The sequence below is a fragment of the Stigmatopora nigra genome, chromosome 3 (assembly GCF_051989575.1).
Source record: "Stigmatopora nigra isolate UIUO_SnigA chromosome 3, RoL_Snig_1.1, whole genome shotgun sequence".
NCBI classification, from domain to species: Eukaryota; Metazoa; Chordata; class Actinopteri; order Syngnathiformes; family Syngnathidae; genus Stigmatopora; species Stigmatopora nigra.
The window spans coordinates 9,531,515-9,552,710 of record NC_135510.1 but is presented as its reverse complement, the minus strand read 5'-3'; the positions used below and the strand labels follow the sequence as shown (position 1 = coordinate 9,552,710).

At 39.2% G+C, this 21,196-nt stretch overlaps 2 protein-coding genes and 1 long non-coding RNA gene across 10 annotated transcripts in view; 1 reads left to right on the top strand and 2 right to left on the bottom strand.

Annotated features, from left to right (window-relative positions):
• The window catches only part of LOC144194817 (uncharacterized), a 67,485-nt gene extending 59,241 nt beyond the window's left edge, over nucleotides 1-8,244 (bottom strand). For all 6 annotated transcript variants that reach the window (XR_013325985.1, XR_013325992.1, XR_013325988.1 and 3 more), the window contains exon 1: nucleotides 8,060-8,244. This is a non-coding gene — a long non-coding RNA (uncharacterized LOC144194817). The remainder of the gene's footprint in view (nucleotides 1-8,059) is intronic.
• A 1,655-nt stretch (nucleotides 8,245-9,899) lies between these two features.
• calca (calcitonin/calcitonin-related polypeptide, alpha) lies at nucleotides 9,900-12,354 on the bottom strand. Of its 3 annotated transcripts, none has more exons than XM_077713530.1 (5): nucleotides 12,183-12,354; nucleotides 11,999-12,090; nucleotides 11,793-11,924; nucleotides 10,575-10,756; nucleotides 9,900-10,172 (listed from the first exon to the last, which is right to left on the bottom strand). In XM_077713530.1, the coding sequence occupies exons 2-4, from the start codon at nucleotides 12,082-12,084 to the stop codon at nucleotides 10,588-10,590; spliced, it is 387 nt and encodes a 128-aa protein (XP_077569656.1). In that variant the 5' UTR covers nucleotides 12,085-12,090; nucleotides 12,183-12,354; the 3' UTR covers nucleotides 9,900-10,172; nucleotides 10,575-10,587. The 3 variants fall into 3 exon arrangements, with proteins under 3 accessions (XP_077569656.1, XP_077569657.1, XP_077569658.1); XM_077713531.1 differs by having other exon boundaries at nucleotides 11,793-11,921; XM_077713532.1 differs by lacking the exons at nucleotides 9,900-10,172; nucleotides 10,575-10,756 and adding an exon at nucleotides 11,181-11,451.
• Nucleotides 12,355-15,888: 3,534 nt separating this feature from the next.
• Nucleotides 15,889-20,644, top strand: cyp2r1 (cytochrome P450, family 2, subfamily R, polypeptide 1). The gene is made up of 5 exons (XM_077712645.1): nucleotides 15,889-16,248; nucleotides 17,127-17,268; nucleotides 17,439-18,071; nucleotides 18,179-18,508; nucleotides 19,635-20,644. The coding sequence occupies exons 1-5, from the start codon at nucleotides 16,012-16,014 to the stop codon at nucleotides 19,835-19,837; spliced, it is 1,545 nt and encodes a 514-aa protein (XP_077568771.1). The 5' UTR covers nucleotides 15,889-16,011; the 3' UTR covers nucleotides 19,838-20,644.
• Nucleotides 20,645-21,196: the final 552 nt, after the last annotated feature.

Sequence of the window (21,196 nt, the reverse complement as noted above, 5' to 3'; positions counted from 1 at the left end):
ACTCATGTGGCATTTAAAGCATAATAACATTAACTTTTTTTTGCCCTAACTTCTATCTGGGGCTGCCACAAACAATTATTTTGATGGTCGACTATTGACCGATTATCATTGCAAAAAGTCAACTAAGCAGCTGATCATCTTGTTAAATTCGTCTCGGCTTAATATTTCTGCTGGAAATGTGCATTGAAACTTAAACCAAAACTGCATGTGCTGAGAAATAATTCAATGCTTTCTCAAGCAAGAACAGATGCTTGCAGATATTATAGTTGTTATTAATAACAAAATCATTAGGAGTACGGAGTACAATATTTCCTGTAACAAAGCTAAAATTCCTGGCTTTGGATCATTTTTAAGTAAATGTCTCTAAATCAGAATTTTACAAACCAAAACAATTGTTAACCAATTTATGACAATCGATTATTCAATGAATTTTGGCCACCTTACTTCTGTTTAAGAACTCGCCAACAACTAGTTACTATAATGTAAATTATAGGCCGAACTAATTTTAATTTAACCTCAGTCCCAAGGCTTTATCAGAAAATACATCTGAAATGATGTAAAAAAAAAAAAAATAAGCAAGTTTAGTATTAAACCTTCAACTCTTAAGTGTTCCATGTATATCTTTCTACAACCATAAAAATATGTTTATTTGCAGTTTATGTACGATCAGTTCAAACTGGGAGAGCTAACAGCTTTTTTAATTGTTGTCAATAGCAATAACTATTTATTTTTCAGATTATGAAGTCAATAGTTAGTTAACATCAATTTTCTTCATTATAAATTATCGCTTCAGTGACACACTGTCAGAAAGAATCTGAATATCCCTCAAGCCCAATCAAAGATCACATATGCGCTTGCAACTATACAATTGGCTGAAAACGAGAAACATTGGCGAATGTCACAGTTCCTAATAAATGGGCCGGATTAACGCATCCTTTTAATATTCGCTCTACTTAATAGACCGACATTGTTAAATTATCTATAGGTTTCAGCGATTCAAAAAGGATCATCAAACTCAAACTTGAGAGCAGTGTCTTGTAATTGAATAATACATTACATGTGGCAATTACTTCTGTTAGAGGCAGACTGAGAAATCAATAACCAAGGGATCAAATCAAGGACTGCCAAGCTCTTGTTTCTACTCCCCTTGTGACCAATTACATCAGTACAGTTTAAACACCTGCAGTGTCACAGTGAGCTGTCACACGCGTTCTTACGGGAGCAATTGTTGCCTCACGCACAGAGCCTTCTCGAAATGCTCAAGTGTCATCATCCGAAATATTTCGCCATGTCGAGATTGGGAACATCAGTTACCACATGATGAAAAGTGGACGGATGACCATTGAGACAAAAATATTGTTGAGTGAGTAAAGCATCTTGATTGGGTTCATACGCTTATGTTGGGTAACCTGACCTGGAGCTATACATTATGCACTACTTCATAGCTTCAGGCTGTTTCTTGTCATGACATACAGTATGTAGTGTGATTAAGAGCGGGTGAAACGGGCTGTTTTGAAGAATATGTTGCATGACGAAAATCCATACATGCAGTCTTGAAGGCAATGTGTCAATGGCATTATTTTTTTGTTGGATAAAAAGTATTTGATTTAAAATGTCTACTACTCAGGCACTATAGCAACACTAATTTTAACGCACGGCCATCAAGACATTGTTCTACGAGTAAATTATGTTCAGAGCTCCGTATCAGATTAACATACACATTTTATTATTATGAATTATATTACAAAATATTGTGAAAAATTGAATGGCTCTTGAGTCGGACGGGATTATATACAATGGTACTGCTTCAAGGATGTATCGAGGAATACTTGGAAGTGATAAAAAAAAACTTCTGCAGAAGTTTTCTTTGTTGTTGGCGGATTCGGTGTCATTTCAATTGTACTTATACGACTTTAGTCACACGACCAGGGAGCATATTGCCTCACAGTAAGTTGCCCTGTTATTATTTGTACTGTTGTTGTGCAAACAAGATAGAGTCCCGTGAGGGATGCTCGCTACTGCCATCCTAATAATTCAGCTCATTAGAAAGAGAAAAACAGAGCTTTGAATGAAATATTCTTTGAGTATTTCTAGCAAAGTCGTGGTGAATTTATTTTCCTTGTCATGAACCTTGCTCTTTGCATTCAAGGCTTTCTTTTCTGTTCATTCATTTGCGTGACTTTGGATGTCTCTCTTCTTGACCCTGTTATGACAAGCCTGCACCCGGAGGAGCTTTCATCGGTTCCGGATGTGCTCAGCCGACCCAAAAAAATTACAACAATCCAAACCCTGCTCCTCTCGACATATTCCTCGGCCGATCACCTAACCACTCGACAGTGTTTGGGATGAAAATAAATGTCTTTACATCCCAACATAGTCTTTACTCAAAAATGTTTGGTAAAATGTTTAATGTTCTGTTTCGCACTAACGAACACTGAGATGATAAGCATGACAGTAAGTCTGTTTTGTCCTTCGAGTCTTTTCCCTTTCAGCTGAGAATAGATCGTCAATCTAAATCTGCCAATACTTGCCAAAACACAAGGGTTCCTCCAAGCAATAATAGCCTGGAGTCAAAGGATCTGTCTTCCATGATAGATAGACACAAATCCCCCATGTAATGTTTGTTTACTTAAGACTTAGTGCTTAAGAGGAGGAAAATCTAAATTGCCATACTTTCATATTTACTTAAAATATTAAACAACACAGCTCGGCCGAAATAGTGTCATAATTAATTTGGGTTGAACACCTTGCCAAAGGCAGTTCACCTTAGCACATGAAAATCTGGAAGAAATAACACCGCCTGTCAGAACTCTTTCCTAATTTCATTATGTCGAAGGAATAAAACGGAGATGTCACGGTTAAACAGTGAAAGGGATGTTGCAAATCACAAGTTTTCTGGAATAAGCCCCAGAAAGCCTGCGACCCGTGTAAAAATAAGTGGACCTAAAGATGAATTAGAGTAGAACAGAAGCTAAAAGTTAATCTGATAGGAAAAAAATAACAAAAAGAAGTACTTGAGTTAAGTTGGACAGAGGGTTAAAACATCCACAGGCTAGCTGAATGAAGACAAGCCCAACCAAAGGACTTCACATGCATCAAAAGAACCTATGATTTCCACTATTCTCTGTGGTGGCCTTGCTTTGCATATTTCACTGCAGTGGGTTTCTTATCAATGCATACCTTTCTGTTGATGCGTAATGTAATGCATGTTTTAATTTTTTTTTAAATCCAGCCAATAGGCTGCCATTTGCTTTGTTAACAGTATGTAGTGTTGCCTCTAGACTAAAGTATAAGAGTGCAATACATATTTGTTTGGAGCAGATAAAAAGCCACGAGATGACCTATGGTTGCAGGCGGACCTTTGAAGCAACGGAGAACAATCAAAAGGACAAAAGCGACAGGCCTCCTATGTGAGGTAATAAAATGAATGTGAACCATGCCTTGCTGCTGTGATGTCTTTGCCCTGTAAAGTTCAAAGCTGCTCCTGGACTCTGGACCAACGTACAGTGAGTGTGCGCCTCAGACAAAGACTTTGTTCATAATAAAGTCAATCCACCATATTGTTTCCTTTGAGCTCGAATCCATATTCACCTGGGAACCGCAGTAAAAAGTTTGCATCCATCACAATTACAAGATGCTTGGCATGCCTCCCATATCTCAGAATGTTGAAAAATATTTTTGTTGGTGATTAAATGTGACATTCGGACAGAGTCAACCTGTGTGAATACATCTTGCTACACTGCTTGTATACTTATCATTGGACGTATACTGTTCCCAACAAGTGTGGCCTTGTAACGGCCGTATAATCAGCCTCTGTTTCAAGGGACGCGTTATGTGGTGGCGATGAACAAGGCGGTGCGCTGTGGAGCAACAGGACACCCAATTCCCCCCCTGCCCAACCCACCGCCACCCCCCCTGCTCTGGTATGAAGAAGCACAGGGAGGTGCTCCAGCCTGCGGTCGTAGTTAACCACGGCCACGCAACGAGGGCTGGCTGATGCCGTGCTTTCCATTCCTCCTGAGACACAAGAGTGAGCGAGGCTTTGAAGTTAAAAGTGTGGCTGGGAGACAATATGCGTTTCTCTGTGCTACGTTGCTGTGTGATTTCAGGCCAGATAGGTGTCTGGTCAAACAGTACAACAGTTTGACTGTATGCTCGTCAGATTTCAGCGGCGGAATACCTGCTCTTAAAATTACAGAAAATACCAATATAACACAATCACAGTATAAGTAAATGCCGAGTCTGGATATATTTGCAACATGAACCTGAGTACAATGTACAAAGTGTTTTGAAAATTTGATCAAAGGTGAAGTATGTATTATGTTTTTATAAAAAATATATAATATCAGTCCTTGTAAGAAAAAAAACTAGAAAGAAACACATTCAACTTACATTAAAACAGTATACCTTTAGTATTTGTTAACATTTCTCTTTAACCCTATTCCCAGAACCAAAAAAAAAATTCTATGTGCGGCAATTATTTGCAAAATTTCCATAATCAGCCCACCCCCATCTCAATAGAACAGTTTGTTTTCTTGTTTCTAGCAATGTATATGTAATAATGTTAGTTTTATTTTTAGTTTCATTATATTCAATCAATACAATAATTCTCAATGAGTTTGCAATGTTGCTTCAAGTAATTTAGTCATCCATTTTCTATATCTTAATGGCACTTGGATATTTAAATGATTTTAGGTGGCACTTGGTGTAATAAACTTGAAAACTTCTACCCTTGAACTAATACTTAAGACAGAAATTAATTTTCAATACACATTTTGAACATATCTCTTTAACTTTGATTGTGTGTGACTTTAAAATCCCAAAAGCTCAATTTAATATACAATCACAGTGTCAAAAAATGTTTGAAAGTAATGATTTTATGTTAAAGGGATTTTTTCTACAGCCAAAAATATATGACTAATATATACCACAATTATGGCACTTAATTTTACCTACTAGGGTCAGCACGTTTGGGATAAAACTGGGATCTTTGCTCCAGTTAATGCCTACTCAATTCCACCAAAGCTTGAACTAGTGGTCAGTCTATTAGTATGTGCAGATGTAAGTGTATAACTATGCAGTATACATGTAGTATTTGATCTAAAAACCTGGAGATGAATAGCAGCTTGTTCATTAGCAAGCCAGGCCCCCCGAAGGCCACCCTCTCATGACAATTAAGCCTCCACATTGCACCTCTCTTTTAGCAGAATATCAGATCTTTATCAAACACACATCTTAACAACCCCCCCCCCCCCCCCCCCCCCCCCCATGTCATTTACATTTAAACAGATGTTCTGCAGCAGCACGCATATGTGAACAGAACGCCTTCTTTACATTTCAGCGTCCTCACAGGGCATTTCCACTCCTACAAAAGCGGCCTTCAGAGAGAGCTGGGAAAGTGTGTGTGAGTGCACCAGAGAAAAATCTTTGACGTGAATAACACACACTACTTCTGTTTGTGTTGCCTTTACAAATATCTCTCTTGCACTATAAATCACCCACAGTGACGGTTGCTTTTTTTATGCCACCAAAGGGGTTCTGGATGATTTTGGGTGTTCGGGTGGCTGCTGAGGAGTTTGAGATAGTACAAATTCACATTCCGGTGCTCCCTACTCTTTTAATATGAGTATTTATTGTAAAAACTTCATTTTAGTTCGAATTTCTAACATCAGAATGGTAATCAATCCTATAAATGACTAAAATAGACTACAATGAGTAATCTAACCGCATATTTTCTCTGTTTAGAGAGAATTAAAGAATAAACGACAAACTATTTTAATAAATATCTGGATTTGTAGTTATTGATTACAACTGATCTGTGGGAATCAGGTATTAAGTGTAAAAAATTTTTTAAATTGTGTCCTACTTTGCAGTAAATATAAAAATATTTCTGTGTTTATTCTTCTTTTTTGATGACACTAAGATAAAACGCACTCTTCAACATAGATTTACATTTCTGCGGTATGAGAGCATATTTGGTTCTTTGCTGTCATCTTCAGTACAGTTTTAGCCATTGCACATTTTCATCCATTTCCTCAAATCTGGCAAACAGGTGTTCAAAATTGTCATTCTTAAATTATTTCAAATCATTTATAATAGACATATTTTTTGATTTAAGGTCCAATTTCAAGGATTTTTAAACAGCCGTTAAATGATAGTGTCTCAGAGTAAACAGGATCCCAAAAATGAACAATCAAGGCCCAGGCAGATCCATACCAATTGAAATTATAAAAAAAATATTTGTGTGATAATTGAGATCACATGTATTGATTTCATGATTTTTGCAAAAACAATTAACAAATATTTAGTACTCACCTGATTTGTATGTGAATAGGGGATCCAAAACAACCAATAAAATCTCAAATGCTTAGGAGTATACTGTATGTTTCACCCAGAAGTGAATACACGGAATGTAAACACAGTTTAACTATGCCTCTCTTAGTTCTGCCTTTCACAGAACAACATCTCAATCAAAAATGTCAACTGTTTATGATTCACTGACAAGAAAATGTTTGTAAATCCAGAAAAGTGTGCTACGGGTAGGGGAACATTTGGAATTCATACAGTCACCACGACAACCCTTGAATCAAAATGTTTCAACAGAAATGCATCAGCATCTACCAGAGAAAATTGAATTCAATCTTGGCATATTTGTTGTAATGAGACTGATGATCTAAACAGGCTTGCCATTTTTCACACACTTTATGTCATTTTCGATTTTGTATTCCAACCGAAAAATTGTCAGTATAAAAGAACAAACAACTCATGCCAGACTACACAATAGTATAGCAAATTTCTTAATTAACTCCCACTGTGTAAATCCGATTGTGACTAGTCTAAAGTGACAGCTACCCGTCCCCAGACAGTCCAGGGAGTCAACATCTGGAACGGATGAGATGACCCTTAAAACTATCATAAACAAGATCTCTTTCATTAATTGTTTGGTGTTATGCAAGTCTTTTTTGACTCAGTACTAAAAGCATCTTTTATATTCATTATGTACGCCTTTTGCAGCATACACCTGGCGGTGAGTATGAGACACCAGATAACTTCAATGCAAAATTGCATTTATATTTGTTATTATGTTGGCTGAGTGGTTATCGCATCACCCTAACAGTGGGGGACTTGGGTTCATATCCAGGTTGGTCCACCTGTGCAGACTTTGCATGTTCTCCCGGGCCTGCGTGGGTTTTCTCCAGGTACTCCGGTTTCCTCCCACATTCCAAAGATATGCATGGTAGGCTGATTGGACACTCTAAATTACCCCTAAATATGACTGTGTGTTGACCAACGATTCAGGGTGACCCCAGGGCATAAACCGAAATGTCAATCATCTTGTGTATTTATACCACATGGCAGCTCACATGACAGTTTAGAGTCTATGTTGCACATGTGAAAGTATTTATAAGTAAATAAATATGACCTTGCAGAACATTAAACATAAATACATTCAAATACTCATTATTAAACTCAATTTGGCTCTGTTGCAGTACAAAGCTGGTTTCAGTTCATGAAGCAGTGTAATGAATTGTTGTCATGTTGCAAAGGCTCAATGTTTTGACAATGCCTAGTCCCCAAAGAATGGCGGGAACAAGCGTGTCAATTAAGCAAGACTAGCATCCATGAAAGCCAAGGTCTGTTGCATAAAAACACTAGAGTTACGAGTTAGCCCAAAGGGTTTTTTGGACGTTCTTTTAGTTCAGCGGATATCCAAACAGGAGCAGAATAAGTGGTAAATTGACAAATGCAGACCACATAACTAATATATACATCTTATGACAATATGGAAGATGAAGGTTATTTATATTGGGTTCCAACATGTTTGTCTGTCCGTCTTGTATGTTTGTGTTCAGGAAAACTCAAGAATAAATGAAGGGAAGAGTATCAAATTTGCAAAATATGTACTGAAGATAGACAGAACTAAAGATGAATGGGATAAACAATGGATTATGTAAGATGAAGGGAAAGAGGTTGTTGAATAATTAAAGCTCATTGAGGTCAGAAAACACCTTTTGGAATAGCTTGATAACTGATCAGTTCCTAGAAGTATGTAACTCACCTTTTTGGTTGCATTGCAGGGTATTTGATGACAGGAGAGAGAGAGGATCAGCTATCACAGAGGTCCGAAATATGGCAATGCTTTGGATATTTAGGTCCCTTACGAGGGCCATCCATGTCAGGCCTCTGACCAAACTGGTGGCTGGGTGTGCCTGTCACCTAATCACAGGCCCAGCCCCTAATGGGTGGAGTAACACCAGATGGAAGCCATCACCCATTAAGCAGTATATAAGGCCACCAGGAACCTGACCATGCTGCTGGATCGTACTATCAGTTTACAGATTACAGAACCAAGACAATGATACCGACCCGGAACTCGCCAGTGCTTGCCGGTCACGTGACTAGCCAAATATATATATATATATATATATATATATTTTGTTTTAAAGTACTACTTCACAACCTCACCTGCTTTGGGGTCCGCACCCAGATCGTAACAGTCCAACCCTGTGATAGTAAAACTCGACTTTCTTTTCGAGGGACGGGAGACGTTACGGTTAGAGCAATCTCATCTGTGAGGAAACTGATCCAGTTGGGTCTGATATGTATCCACCACTACAATGTTTTTCTAAATATTGACGTTTCCAAGTTTGAAAATAAAGGCCCAAAGATCACCTTAAAAAGAGAGAACAGGTGTTTTCCCCCATCTTGAAGTTTCAAAATGTTACGATTAAGTCCATAGTCTGTGCCATTATACAACTTTAGCAAATTGTTAAAGTACAATGTTCACGGCAGTGTTATCACTCACGGGGGTCTTCTAAAGTGCCGTAAAAATAAATGATTTCACACTTCAACTTTACTCAAAAAAAATAGAAAAGAAAATATGCTTACCCGTGCATGTGTGCAGACGGGACACTAGAAGGCGCTCATGCACTTGGGACGGGACAACTGATGCCTTCTGTATATTTTTCCAATTGGAATTTAATGTTGTTAGTGATTGCTTTTTCATTCGGTTGCAACAAGGGAACAATATCAAACAACGACTTGCTGAGCTTCTGGGCACAAAAGTACAATTAAAAAAAAGTCATTCATCCATGTATCCATTCATTTTCTGAACTGCTTCATCCTCATTAGGATTGCGGGAGGTGCTAGAGCCTATCCCAGTTGCCTCTGGACCAGAAGAGACACACACCCTTCCCAAGGGGCAATTTAGTGTCCAATCAGCCTACCATGCATATTTTTGCTATGTGGGAAGAAACCGGAGTACCCAGAGGAAACTCACACAGGCCTGTGGAGAACATGCAAACCCCATACAGTAGACCGACCTGGCTTTGAACCCATGACCCCAGAGCAGTGAGGCCGACACGCTAACCACTCAACCCACCGAGCCACTTCATTCACTCACCTTTTATTTAAAAAGGGTGCCTACGATTAATTCATAATTACATCTAAAATGTCAGGTTTATGTATAATAATGAATGAGATAATATATATTCATAATCATTCATTTTCCATACCACGAAAGGTTTGCGGGGGTTGCTGAAGCCTAGTCTATTTTTGATCACAATATCTGTGTCTCACAGACACAGTCAAATGTTTGGCAATTTATTTATAGAAAAATTTTAATTGATGCATTAATTCTATCCCTGATCCATAAGAAAAGGAACTGAAACATGTAAAAAAGCTTATGGCTCCTGCTCAAATACACACACACACACACACACACACACACACACACACACCCACCCACACACAAACAATACGTCTTAAATGCCTTGTGTAGCTAAAATACAATTTATTACTGGTTTCAACACAAAAATATTACATAGATTATATTACTTAGTCACAGCCATAAACACGTTTAACCTTTGCATTAAATACTTTAAATAGGCAAGATTTATTTGAATGCACACAGTAGCAACAGTATAGTGTAGGGTTCATGTTAAAAAACTATAACACACGATACTGCTCATAATGGCTCACTAGGGCAGTTGGTCTACAGGCCGCATAACCCATCCTCCCATTTCAACTCACATTCTGATCCTGTTTTCCGTATAATTTAAATTTGTATTATTCAGTTTAACAATGAATAGCAGCGATGGTCCGAAAACACACACAAAAAAAAACATAATTCCATATGTGCAATAAGCAGCGTAGATGATGCAGCTCTTTATCTGTAGAAAATAAAAGGGAGTAATTAGTTTACCCTACTTTACAGCAAGTCTGGAAGTCAGGAAAAAGACACAAAACCATTAAGAATTTCTTTTTACAAACTAGTGAGTCTGAAATCTGAGGCTTGAAATCATGAGTATTATATAATGGTAAAGACACTGTTTTAGTCTGTGTGAGTTACTCAGTGATGAATGACAGTGTCTTGGTTTTCTGTAAAAATGAAAAATAATATAAGTAGTCTTGCAATATGTGACTGTACTTATGTAATATTAGGTGCAGGTATGAGAGAGCCTTTCCGTAGAGTGCGTGCATGTGAAAAATACTTTCCCACAAACAAATAGTTATCAAATGATGAGAAAGTGAACATTCAAAAATCGATCCAACATCCCATCGAGCGGTCGTACCATGTTCCCACTTTTAGGCTGACTCGGGGCTGCGTCGCCTCCGTTTGCCAAAGGCCTGCGCCCCCACGCTGGTGGGCACAAAGTTACGGTGCCCCAAGCCCCCGGATCGACTCAAGAAGTCGGCCAAGCGATGAGTGACGCAGGTGGCCGTGTTGCACCCCCTCTTCTGTGCTGTTGTGTTGCTTGAAAGACATTTCATAATATTTGAAATTAAAAACAATGATTGGTTGTTTAAGGACAATTTATGCAACAAATACTTATTGTATACGGGTATGTATTTGGTTATTTCAGATTGATGTAATATTTAAAATGTTTTAAGTGGCAATGGTGAAAATACTTAAACTCAACCAAAATCCAAATGTTGAGTTCTAACTATATTTATATTTTAAAAAGTATTTTGTTAAATGTCTTGGTGGTAAAAAGAGTACAATTCCAAATGACAAAAATAAAATAATCAACTTCAAAATGAATAAGCTGCTGTTACATTTTATTGTTGCGATATGAAGAGGGGTAATACATTCATAGACAGCTGGAGACAAACTGAATAATTTAACTCATGGCTCTTATTATCTCTTTTTATCATGTTGTGTAGGTATTGAACTCTCGACAGGGGGAGATGAAAAGCAGGGCAAAAAAAGCCCAACATAAAATGTATCGGTGAGATGAATGAACAAGCAAGACGGCCAAAGAAGAGAAAGTCCTAATGGGAATAATTTAATTGTATTCATATTGCTCATCTAGACTTCTCTTTTTCCCGGGTGTCATTGATCCCACATCTGTGCGGGGAAAGGTTTGTAGTTTGTGAATATCCTGGGACAGTTTGCCCAAGACACATGTGCTTAGGCCAGTGCAGCGCTTTGACATGGATCGAGCAGGGCTGGTAGAGACACACACACATGCAGAGACAGCTCACAGTGACAATGGAGTGATGGCAGGATACACATAAATATGGCAGACAGAACCTCCATAGTCGATGAAATGGGATGCAACCAAATTATCCAGCAATTATTAAACTCTTTCATGCAATTATGGATTTCATCCTCCTTAACATTGTCATGCATGATCACAGTCACCGTAATGTGTACTTTATTTTTTTCCCTCCATAGCAAAAAAATACCTTTATTTGACTGTATTTCTGATGTCCCATCTATTATAAAGATGGACAAAGACACATGAAACAGAAGAAATAGTATGATTTCTCTTTTGATTAATGATTACCTGCTTTCATCAGCTGTTTGGCGGTCTTGTTCATCTGAAGCCAACTGCATGAAGTCTTTAATAGCTCTTAGTAACTTTTGAATGTCATCATTGGAAAGAATTATTCCATCTGCAATGGGATCGTCACGACTTCTGAAAGGGATTCAAGAGTAAAATGACTTGTGCTTTCTAGAATTCCTTTCTGTGTTGTTAACTGGGGGTCTTACCTGGAAGGCACTGCCTGTGAGATGCACATCTGACAAAAGATCAGAACGCAGACTAAAAGAAGAGTTCTGAACTTGAGCGTGGTCATGATTACCTGCCAATGAAATACATAAGGTCCAAGAAAATCGAAAGTAGTGTACCATTCCTAACAAAAAGAGAATAACAACGTACTCCTTATCTACTTACCTTAACGTGGAACTTTATTGGAGAGTGATAGACGTGTAGGCTCAGTTGAGGATGTGGCGAGCGCTCCCGGAGAACAGGCTTATATGCATGTTCCTATGGGTTCCCTAGTCACTTGCTCATGGTCTGCTGGCAGCCAATCAGATGACCTGGCAAATCTTATTAAAACAGACACACACACACACACACACACACACACACACACACACACACACACACACACAAACACACGTTAGAAACCAATGACATTAATGCCTGGGTAATCATTCTAAAAACAAACAGGACGGTGTGGAATTGTTGTTATAATATCAAGGAGTAGGCATGTTAGTATCTTTACTAAAGCAATTTTATATAGTGAATGTCTTTTAATATCTTGCTGATACAATACCATCCTTGTCATTGCCATGGTAACTTTGGATCGCCTGCTTCAGTAAGCTTTAATACAATACAAAATGTCTTCGATTATTAGCCATTGCATCCTGGCTATCGTTATGATTCATCTGGAAAAAATGTGATGATGAAAATTCTGTTCAGGTCATATTGACAGCAATTAAAAGACACAAAATATAATTCACTGTAAAATACTTTCAAAAGTAACAGAAAATACAGCAAAAAAAAAAAATGGTAACAGTGCTGCAGAGTTGTATCCACTGAGGTTGTTCAAGGTTAAATTTGACATATTTACGAGAAGGGGTTTTAGATTTCCAAGGATATAATAAATCAAGCGAAAAGCCACTAGTGGCGAGAATGCGGAAACCGAGAAAGAGAGTTCTGAGAACTGTCCGCATTCCCACACAAACATGCTTCATGAGGGCATCTCAAAACACAGTAGTTATATATTATATTTAGTGTTATATTATATTTAGTGTTTTTAAAAAGAACAAATTGAACACCAATGTTTAATTCAAGATTTACTTGAAGCATATGGCCCTTTTCTGGCACAAAAATGTATGAATAAATATAGAAATCAGATCAGTATAAGCAGAAATAAAGTATCTATCTACATTTCATTTTCTCTGGAATCTCACTTTAAAAAAATCATTTGTTTTCAAATTAGCCTCACTATTACAGCATCTCAAAAAGAACTGTATTTCTTCATAATTTGACACAGACAAGGATACTGTTGTAATGGAAAATATTGTGTGCATGGGAACTGAACACTACCATACACATATTTGTTCCTTACAGCTGCCTTCAGATGGTGTTTACGATGGTTTTCAGCAACTGGCATTGTGTAAAACAATTTCCGTCTGGGATTAGTTTCAAACAAAATTAATTAGCTTTTATTCAGTTTATCCGTGCTAATTACATCCCCCCTTGAGTAACATTATGATGCATCCTGCCCCTCGGTTATTTTCTAGAGCACATGTTTGATTCCAGGATATAGGACATCAAAGCATAGAGGCGTATTATAATCCATTATTTGGATTACGGATGTGTCTGGGAATTAACCAATTGGAAGTGAGAACACCTATTTGATAAACCCTTGAAACTGCTCGATTCCGATCACGGTTTGCTTTCGAGCAGATGCCTGAAGATTTTATGGTAACTCTGCATCCTATTTACAATGGTTCAAAATTCTCTGCACCTCGACTGTGGCCAGAGTTCCTGCTACTCATGCCAATATCTGCAAACATGTATTTTTTTCACCTTGCAAAACCTTGCATCTTTTTTTGCAATGAATCCAAACACTGACAAGATCGTGCCTTTGGTTGGCTTACCTTTATTTGATTACACTTGACAGATGTTTGATGCTTCCTGAGTTGCGATTTTCCAGTCAGGGGTTCTGGCAGGAAGCAAGTACATGATTTGCAAGAAAATCCTCATTAGGTAGCCGTAACAAAGCTGAGTCATTGGCACAGGTCGGCAACAGGCCATGTGAGGCCAAATAAATCCTGCCAGCTGCCTCAGTGGGAAGAAACAGCTGGATAAACAGCTTTGGGAATAATAAGCAGTGAGTAATCAGGGATAAGCCAAATTAAAGGCATGCTTTAAAAAGTGTACATTGGATATTTGAGAAAGGGAAATAAAAAGAAATGTAAAATGGTTTTCCTTTACTTTGAGATTGATTAACACCTACCCGAGCTACCACAGTTCCTATTACTATGTGAGTACATCTTTTGCATACATAGAGCTAGAGAGTTGCAGACAGGTTGAGAGTTTAAGTCGACAAGCTTGAAGAGTATGCAGTGTCGTGCATAACTTCACCTTTGACCTAAAAATGTAGTAGTGCCTGAGCAGAACTGCTCACCGGTATTTGGATGATCAGCAGCCACTTACTTAGTGGGGCAAAGTTTGAACCAGCAATAATTCAAAAAATATGAATAATCCTCTATTATCAGCACATAGCCGGTAAAACCTATTTTTTTCTATTAAAAAGCAAAATGACAAGCTTTTTTTTTTCTTCTATCTTCTTTGAATTTATGGCCAAAGCATTAAATAAACAATGTATTGGTACGTGTGTATGCTCAGCATACATAAACGCAAGTTTAATTTGAATCAGATGTCGAAAGAAAGCATGACTTTTGGACTCAAAGTTCAATTTGGGGAAATCTTTGCAAAAATAGATATACTGTAGCTTTTGCATTCTTTCAAGTACAACACTTTATAACTGTTTTAACGGGGCATAAATCCCAATGCATGAATGAAATAACACTTATTCTAAGTACTAAAGGATGCAAATTTCAACTGTATTCGGATAATGGACAGTATAATGATACCACTTAGGAGCGCAACAAAAGTTGTGACAATTTTGACCCATTCACAAAAACACAAATAGGTCCCAAAACCCCTACATTTATCCATGAATTTATTTATAATCTAACTTGGAAAAATCAGTATTTCAGTCAATGTTAAGTACTGATATTCCGCCAAATTTGTCAAAAGTCAATAAAATGTGATATATTTGCAGCAGGAGCTTGGCATAGCATCGCAGAAATGATAGCCAGCACCTGGTGATGTTCATATGTTTAAAACTTCTAACTGTCCCTGCATACAATAGGATAGAATAGGCTTTTTTTGTATAACAAAGTATTACAAAGTGACAGTTTGATTACTGATTGGTTGTCCAAATGCTTCAGGAGCCTTAACATGTGGAAAGTACATTTAAAGGTTTTGTAATACCTATGAGGTTTGTGGGATTCTTACCTCATTTTCTGAACCGCTTTATCCTCACTAGGGTCGCGGGGGGTGCTGGAGCCTATCCCAGCTGACTTCGGGACAGTGTCAGGGGACATCCTGAATTGGTGGCCAGCCAATCACAGGGCACAAGGAGACGGACAACCATGCACACTTACACCCATACCCAGGGGCAATTTAGAGTGTCCAATCAGCCTACCATGTGTGTTTTTGGAATGTGGGAGGAAAACCAGAGTACCCAGAGGAAACCCACGCAGGCCCGTGGAGAACACAAACTCCACACAGGTGGACTTGAACCTAGGACCCCTGAGCTGTGAGGCCAACGTGCCACACACACAAACACACACACACACCCACACACGGTATATATACTATATGTGGTATATATAGTATACGTCTGCCTGTCTGTCTAATAATGAATAAGAGCAGTGGGTGTTGCGTCCAAAAGAAAATAAATAATAGCAAATAAAATAAATTTTAAAAAAAGATGTTTGACATCGATTGGGAGGCGAGCAAAGTTCAAGCACCACGGCTGACATTCTGTCCAATCTTCGCCCAGAAGGCGGGGGATGGAAGCTTGCAAGATGATACATATGTTCTCCAGAGCGCGGCCGGGGCAGTCCAGGCCTGCAGAGACAGAGGAAGGCGAGCGGTGCACCGCAAAGAGACGGAGCGCCCAGCCGGCCGGCCAACGATGGTCTCCCTTCAGTCGCCGTCTCTGGCGCACATGTCGCGCGTGCACGTAGTGATGTTGGCATGCGGCGTGGGCTTCGCCTTCCTGGCCGTGCTGCTGCTCCGTCAGCTCGTCAAGCAGAGGAGACCCCCGGGATTCCCACCCGGGCCTTCCCCCATCCCTGTCATTGGGAACATTATGTCTCTGGTTACCGAGCCGCACGTTTTCCTCAAGAAGCAGAGTGAAGTTCACGGACAGGTACGGTCATTGTCTCGCTGCTCATGTGCACGCTCGTGCACGCACGCGTTGTTACGAAAGCAGCACTTGAAATCGCTGCAAAAGAAAGGGGTCGGGAAAAAAAAAGTTATGCAGCCTTTTGCGAAATATGGCTTGAACTCTTACCGTTCCAGCACGTCTGCTCGTTCAGCTTCAGTTTTGTTAGTAACCCTATCCATGCATAGATTAAACAAATGTTGCACATTAAAATTAGTTGTGTTAAATTTGGAGTTTCACATTAAATGTTCACGAATGCTTTGGACGACTAAGTTTTGTCAATGAGTTAAATATAGTACTGTGAAAAAGGAATATATTTCATTGTAACTTGGGTCTGTACCTCAGTTTTTGTTCATTTTAAATTGGTTGTTTTCCAATAACCAATAATTTTATGAAATAATATTGAGAGCCCATTGATCAATGATGAAAAAGATCCCACTACAAGTTTCCTTTTTAGTTATGAAGTGGGAAAAAAGTTGTTTAAAGACCAAAAATAGCCACTTGCTTATGAAGGGTCAACAGGTAAAATATCAACTTTTGAATAATGTTCCCCTGTCGTAACCACGGGCCCTAAAAGCTGACGTTATTGGTCAAGGTGCGAACAATCCAAGGTGTACCCTGCCTCCTAACTGAAATTAGTCTAAAGTGACTCCATTCCAGGCTAAAACCCTACTGAAATGAGCCAAATAAGAATTGACGCTGTGCCATGAAGAGACAGGATTGAAACTCTTTTAACTCCGGAACACAAGTAAAAGGCAATTTTCAGTTCACATTTATCAATGAGTTGAGTAGTAATTATGATGCATAGATCGTATACATTTGACCCACCTCGTAATTGCTTAAACAATGATGTGTGCGTCCAGATTTTCAGTCTGGACCTTGGGGGCATTTTGACTGTAGTGCTGAATGGCTACGACTGCATTAGGGAATGCCTATACCATCAGAGTGAAGTATTCGCCGACCGGCCATCCTTGCCACTCTTTATGAAAATGACCAAAATGGGAGGTAAGAAAAGAACCCGCATTATAGTTGCATTAACTCTTTGTTCAACTGGAGCAGAGAGTTTGTTGTTTCTTAGTCTGCAGTTGTTGATTCACAGATGCCCCCTTTATCACAATGACCCACCAGAAGTATGAAACGAAATCATTCAACTCATATAATGTCTTTAACCACAGGTCTTCTCAACTGCAAATACGGCAAAAGCTGGATCGAACACCGCAAACTCGCATGCAACTCCTTCAGGTACTTTGGCAGCAGTCAGAAGCTTTTCGAAAGAAAGATCTCAGAGGAATGCATGTTCTTTGTCGACGCTATCGACGAGCACAAGGGCAAGGCATTCAACCCCAAACACTTGGTGACCAACGCTGTGTCCAACATCACCAACCTAATCATCTTTGGACAGCGCTTCACCTACGATGACGGCAATTTCCAACACATGATCGAAATCTTCAGCGAGAACGTGGAGCTAGCGGTGAGCAGCTGGGCTTTCCTCTACAACGCCTTCCCTTGGATCGAGTACGTGCCCTTTGGGAAGCACCAGAAGCTCTTTCGCAATGCCTTAGAGGTGTACGACTTCCTGCAGCGGGTCATAGAAGGTTATGCCAAAGGCCGAGTGCCGCATGTGCCGCGACACTATGTGGACGCCTACTTGGACGAGTTGGAACAGAACTCGGGAAAGCCCGGCTCATCCTTCTCCTATGAGAACCTCATATACTCGGTTGGGGAGCTCATCATTGCCGGGACAGAGACCACCACCAACACCTTGCGTTGGGCCATGCTCTACATGGCTCTGTACCCCAACATACAAGGTCAGCAACTGTACCGAAATCGAGCCATTTGTAATGCATCCACTAAAGTGATTATCCGATTCATAGAAACTTCATGACGAGCACTGTGTGTATGTTTTGCCGTACAGAAAGGGTGCACAAAGAAATCGACAGTGTGCTGGCAAACGGCCGAGCACCTTCCCTGGAGGACAAACAGAGGATGCCTTTCGTGGAAGCAGTCCTGCATGAGATCCTGCGCTTCTGCAACATCGTCCCCCTGGGCATTTTCCGCGCTACCTCCCAGGAGGCGCACGTCAACGGCTACACCATTCCCAAAGGCACCATGGTGATTACTAACCTATATTCAGTCCACTTCGATGAGAAGTACTGGACGGACCCGGGCGTATTCTCACCGCAGAGATTCCTGGACAGTAACGGCAACTTTGTAAGACGGGAAGCCTTCCTGCCGTTCTCACTGGGTTAGTAGTCTTTTTGGACCTCAATGTCACCAGTTCAGTTCTCAAATTAGTCTAATCTATGCACTTGGGTTCCTGGGCATCAAAATGCTCCTAGATCAGAAGTGGTGTACCCTTTTGACTGCCAAAAACTTGAGTCAAATTGTGTATATTTATGCGTGCACATCAAAAGAGATACGCATAGATATGAGAGAGAGATAGAGAGATACACAAACAAAATAAAAGCCATTTTTTTATGGGGCCGGACTTTCCATTCATTTTAATGAGAGAAATAATTGTTTTGATCTTTGAGCATGTTATATAGGGAATTTAACTTATATATCCCAGGGCACCATGCTAAATTATTTTTTGGCCAGTATTGAATATCTATTTTACTGTTTATATCATTATGTATACTGTCTTTTATTCAGGTATTTATGTAGGGAGCTTTGTTGCAGGTGTTGTTTTTAGGGTGGAAAAAATAGTTGGTTAAAAGGTAACAATTGTAACTACAGTGGCGCCTTGAGATATGATTTGATTCGTTCTATTACTCAAAAGACTCATGCATTAAAATCATCATTCAGCACAATGAAGCTGTTCACAAGGAAAAAAGCATCCTCATCACAGTTACGCCTATCTGGTCTGAGCTGAAATTTGTTATTGAGGACAGAACCCAGCAACATGAACTATTTTCAAGTCAAGAGTTGGGGAAAATACCAACTTAGAAGTGCAAGAAGCTTATAGATAGTTACAAGAAAGTTGTCATTACTGCCAAAGGTTGTGCAAACAAATATTAAAAACAGGTGCCATTATTGTTACACACACTTTTTTGATTTTTTTTCGTTCAAGTTACAATGTGTAAGTTGATTTTCCCCTTGCTATTTTACTTTTGACCTCAACATCTAAAAGCCAGCCTCTCTGATGATATGGAAGAGGTTACGCAAAAAAAATTAAGGACGGACATTTATGGGGTAGCAGGACTCTTTGTCGAATTTTCGTTCTGAAGTCAAAGGTATTTCTTCTTTTTGTACCTAATTCTGGTTTTTATTCTAAACCCACAGCTGAAGACTTCCATAGACGTTTTCCCTGATTGAAGCATTTGTATTTTTTCTAAACAATATAATCAAATATCACATTTCTATCTTTGCAGGGAGGCGTCAATGTCTCGGCGAGCAGCTGGCCAGAATGGAGATGTTTCTCTTTTTTACCACTTTGCTCCAGAGGTTCCACCTGCAGTTCCCTCCAGGAAGCATTCCCACCGTCGCACCCAAACTGGGCATGACCTTGCAACCCAAGCCTTACTCCATCTGTGCCGTTCGCAGACAGCAAAAAGACACTCCTTATCACAAGTAACCACTAAGCCAACAATTTCCCCGTTTAACTACATGGGGTTCTTCTTCAGCCATTGGCTCTGTATACAGGTGCATCAGCCAAGACCACGGACAAGTGATAATTTTATCGGGCAATATGCGTGTTTGCACAATAGACACAAAGCTGTACCAAGCAGAATCGTTGAGACAGACGTGCATTATCGATTGGGTTCTGCGTAGCACAGGACAAGAGATATCTATGAACCTTGGCGAGACAGGGGTGTGTTAGGGATACATCAATGATTGATACTAAGTACACTCGTGCTGGTTCATAGCCCTTCCTTCTCAGTGCAGCGTCAGGTCAGACAAATGAAAGCCCTGGTTGGATCGCCTGCATATGAAACTTTCCAAGAACATTTTGCACACAGGCGGGACATGAGCCAGTTTTACATCATCTGGTCTGACTTTGACACCACCTCCAGGGAATAAGCTTTTTGGAAAAGTTTTCTCTTGGAAAGCCGACGAGAAGGCTTGTTGATTTCTCAAAATCCACAAATCCCCATCCATGGTGCTTTACAGTACTTCCAAAGTACTTCATTTATACCTGTCTTTTTTTGAATACATGTTTTTGTGTGTTCTTGTTTTAGAAAATGCATAGATTTTGTTTGCTTTTAAAACGATGCCTTCACCAAGTGCCCTTCGATTTTTGTATATTTCATATGCAATACTTGAAGAAACAATGGATTACCACCACAGCATAGTTAAAAGGAATACTATGTTGACATAAGACTTGAATTATTTCTTTGTTCTATTTTAGTACTTGAAAAAAGGACAACACATTAAAAGTGCCTACTGATGTCAAGTGTCTGTAATCTTTTTGTGTGATTGACTGGGTGATGTCTGACATTTTCTTAGCCTTAAAGAGTGCAAATATTGCACAATTACTTAAGAACAAAGTACTGGGGGACTAATGTATTCAAGTACTGTATAACCATTACGTTTTCTTTATCGGCAGACACATGCCAACCAATCAAAGATGGCAAGGTGCATGTTTTTGTGCTCATGTGACTTGCTAATTTTCATCGGTGAAAGGAAGTCAAACATCAATAGTGGTTTTTGAAACTGTAACTTGACAGCACATAGGACAAGTTTCTCTGACAAACCAAAACAACCAGAATAACAACAGTAGGCCACATATAATAGATACATCTTGAATTTGAAATATATACTGGTATGCTCTTTGTACTATTCGTTTTTTCTTTTTCGATGAAATGACAGATTATTTTGCTCTATATTACTTGCATGGAAAGAGTCATTTGAATTTTGAACTAGTTTTAAGTTGACCAAAACTACCATTTTGTTGTCCTATGAGAAAAAAATCCAACATTTAAAAAAATTAAGG